Source organism: Branchiostoma floridae, chromosome 3 (assembly GCF_000003815.2).
Source record: "Branchiostoma floridae strain S238N-H82 chromosome 3, Bfl_VNyyK, whole genome shotgun sequence".
Classification (NCBI taxonomy): Eukaryota; Metazoa; Chordata; class Leptocardii; order Amphioxiformes; family Branchiostomatidae; genus Branchiostoma; species Branchiostoma floridae.
In genome coordinates, this window is record NC_049981.1 from 20702505 (window position 1) to 20704378 (window position 1874).

At 43.8% G+C, this 1874-nt stretch overlaps 1 protein-coding gene across 5 annotated transcripts in view; it reads right to left on the reverse strand.

Annotated features, from left to right (window-relative positions):
• Nucleotides 1-1874, reverse strand: part of LOC118411580 (zinc transporter ZIP12-like) — a 14685-nt gene continuing 12811 nt past the window's right edge. For 4 of the 5 annotated variants that reach the window (XM_035813986.1, XM_035813985.1, XM_035813983.1 and 1 more), the window contains exons 12-13: nucleotides 1234-1421; nucleotides 1-797 (exon numbers count right to left, since the gene is read on the reverse strand). In XM_035813986.1, coding sequence (XP_035669879.1) covers nucleotides 654-797; nucleotides 1234-1421 — 332 coding nt within the window. In that variant the 3' untranslated portion in view covers nucleotides 1-653. The remainder of the gene's footprint in view (nucleotides 798-1233; nucleotides 1422-1874) is intronic. The other variant, XM_035813987.1, reaches the window with a different exon arrangement.

Here is a 1874-nt window from a genome sequence, read left to right on the forward strand (position 1 = left end):
CACTTTTTCCATGTAGGCCTTTGGGCCTGTCATTTGGGAGCATTGTTTTCTCCATTCTAGACATCGATGTAAGAAACACGTGCTCGATATGTCGGAGTAAAATTTTAAAATCAAGTGTACAAAGTTATCACTGATACATTTGGCAGCACAGAAGTCACAACAACAAAATTGATAGATTGACAAAACACAGCAAACGAAACACTACAAGAACAAGAAACGTGTATGCAATGTATGTAGCATGATAGCTGTAACAGAATTAAGTTTATGCGCACAATTTATGCTTTCGACTCCATTACTTCAGCTTTCAAACAACAGCTATATGAACAAATGCAAGATGTTCTAAATTGCAAGGTTTAGATTGTTTCTTTTTTCCCAACAGTGTGTTTACACGTGACATCACAGCCGCCATACTGGTCTTAGAAGATTCCGACTTACAAATTTGCGTATCACAGTTATACTTCCATGACAAATAGAGGTATTGTTTTGGGCTTCCTGTGTCTGTTCGTGTTCGAGTATTTCTCAAATCAAGGAGGTTAACCCCCTTGCTCAAGTCTACTTGGCAACTTCCATGTTTAACCGTCCAGCATGGCGAACATTATGTCATAGTCACGTAAATACAAACACCCTACGCTTGAACCGGACGTGACGTTACCTTATCCAAGAGTGATTGCCAATTGTATCTGTTCCTCGTACATGGCGAGCGCTACCAGGGCGGCCACCCCCAGCAGGAAGCCGATGTTCTGCCCCACGAAGGTCGCTATGGGTGACTTGGACTTGTGGTGCAACAGTTCCGGCAGCTATAAAGGAAGGAAGGAAGGAAGGATAATTGCATGTAAGTTTTTCATTGGTTATTGTCTACTTTTAAGCGGAGTATTTTGTTTTAACTGGCTGTATGTCGGTATTAATAATTTATGTTGACAAGGGTTTGAACGTCGCAGACACGTTATTTTTTGTCTCGTGTAAATCGGCCCTATTAAAGTCGTTGCCGTACTTGGTTTGTGATGGTATTAGTGGGCAGGTGATGTATGCTGCGCCTCCGAAGGTGCATGTCAAATGTGGGCCCTCTTCCTTCTTTCTTTAGCTGTAGATATATAGAGCTGTAGCGAACACCGTTTTTACAAAAAGAAGTGGTGCCAGATTTGATGGCCTACCATCGTTTTCGGGAACTGCAAGGGCGTTTTTGTCTGATGACTGTCATGCATGATTTTTAAACAGCATGTAGCAAAGACGTACCATGTCAACCAAAGAGACGTAGAGAAACATGCCGGCGATGAGAGCGAAGAGCCACTGCCTGACTTCAAAACTGGCTCCGATCGCCAGTCCGATGTACAGCCCGACAAAGCACCAGCAGGCCGCGAACAGGTTCCACAGCAGGGCGCCTTTGTAGCTCATGCCGCACCTTATCAGCATGGCGAAGTCACCTGTACACATCGGTAACACGTAGATACAAGAATATCAAAGTCAAAGACAAAGTTAAGAAAATTAGGCATAATTTGTGTACATTTCTTAATATGCACTCAACACTTTTTCCGTTCGCTAATTTAAGCGCTAGCTTGCTGTAGGACAGGGGTTTTAAAAAATGGCGTGAGGCAGGACGCGTCTGTTACATCACGTTTCATGAGCAACTGGGTCAGCCATCTTGAGAAAGGTTGGATAAATCTGACTTCCCTTGTGTTGGTTAATTACACGCTTCCGTTATGCGATGCATGTCACATACAGCGACCCACCATGATGACGGATCCATGATGTGACCGTGCACTAATTCTAAGAACTGATTGAAGAAAAATGTTTTGAAGGATTTTTAGCTTGAACTTACCCAGTTCATGTGGCAACTCGTGTGCCCAGACGGCGATGGAAGTGGACAGGCCGACAGC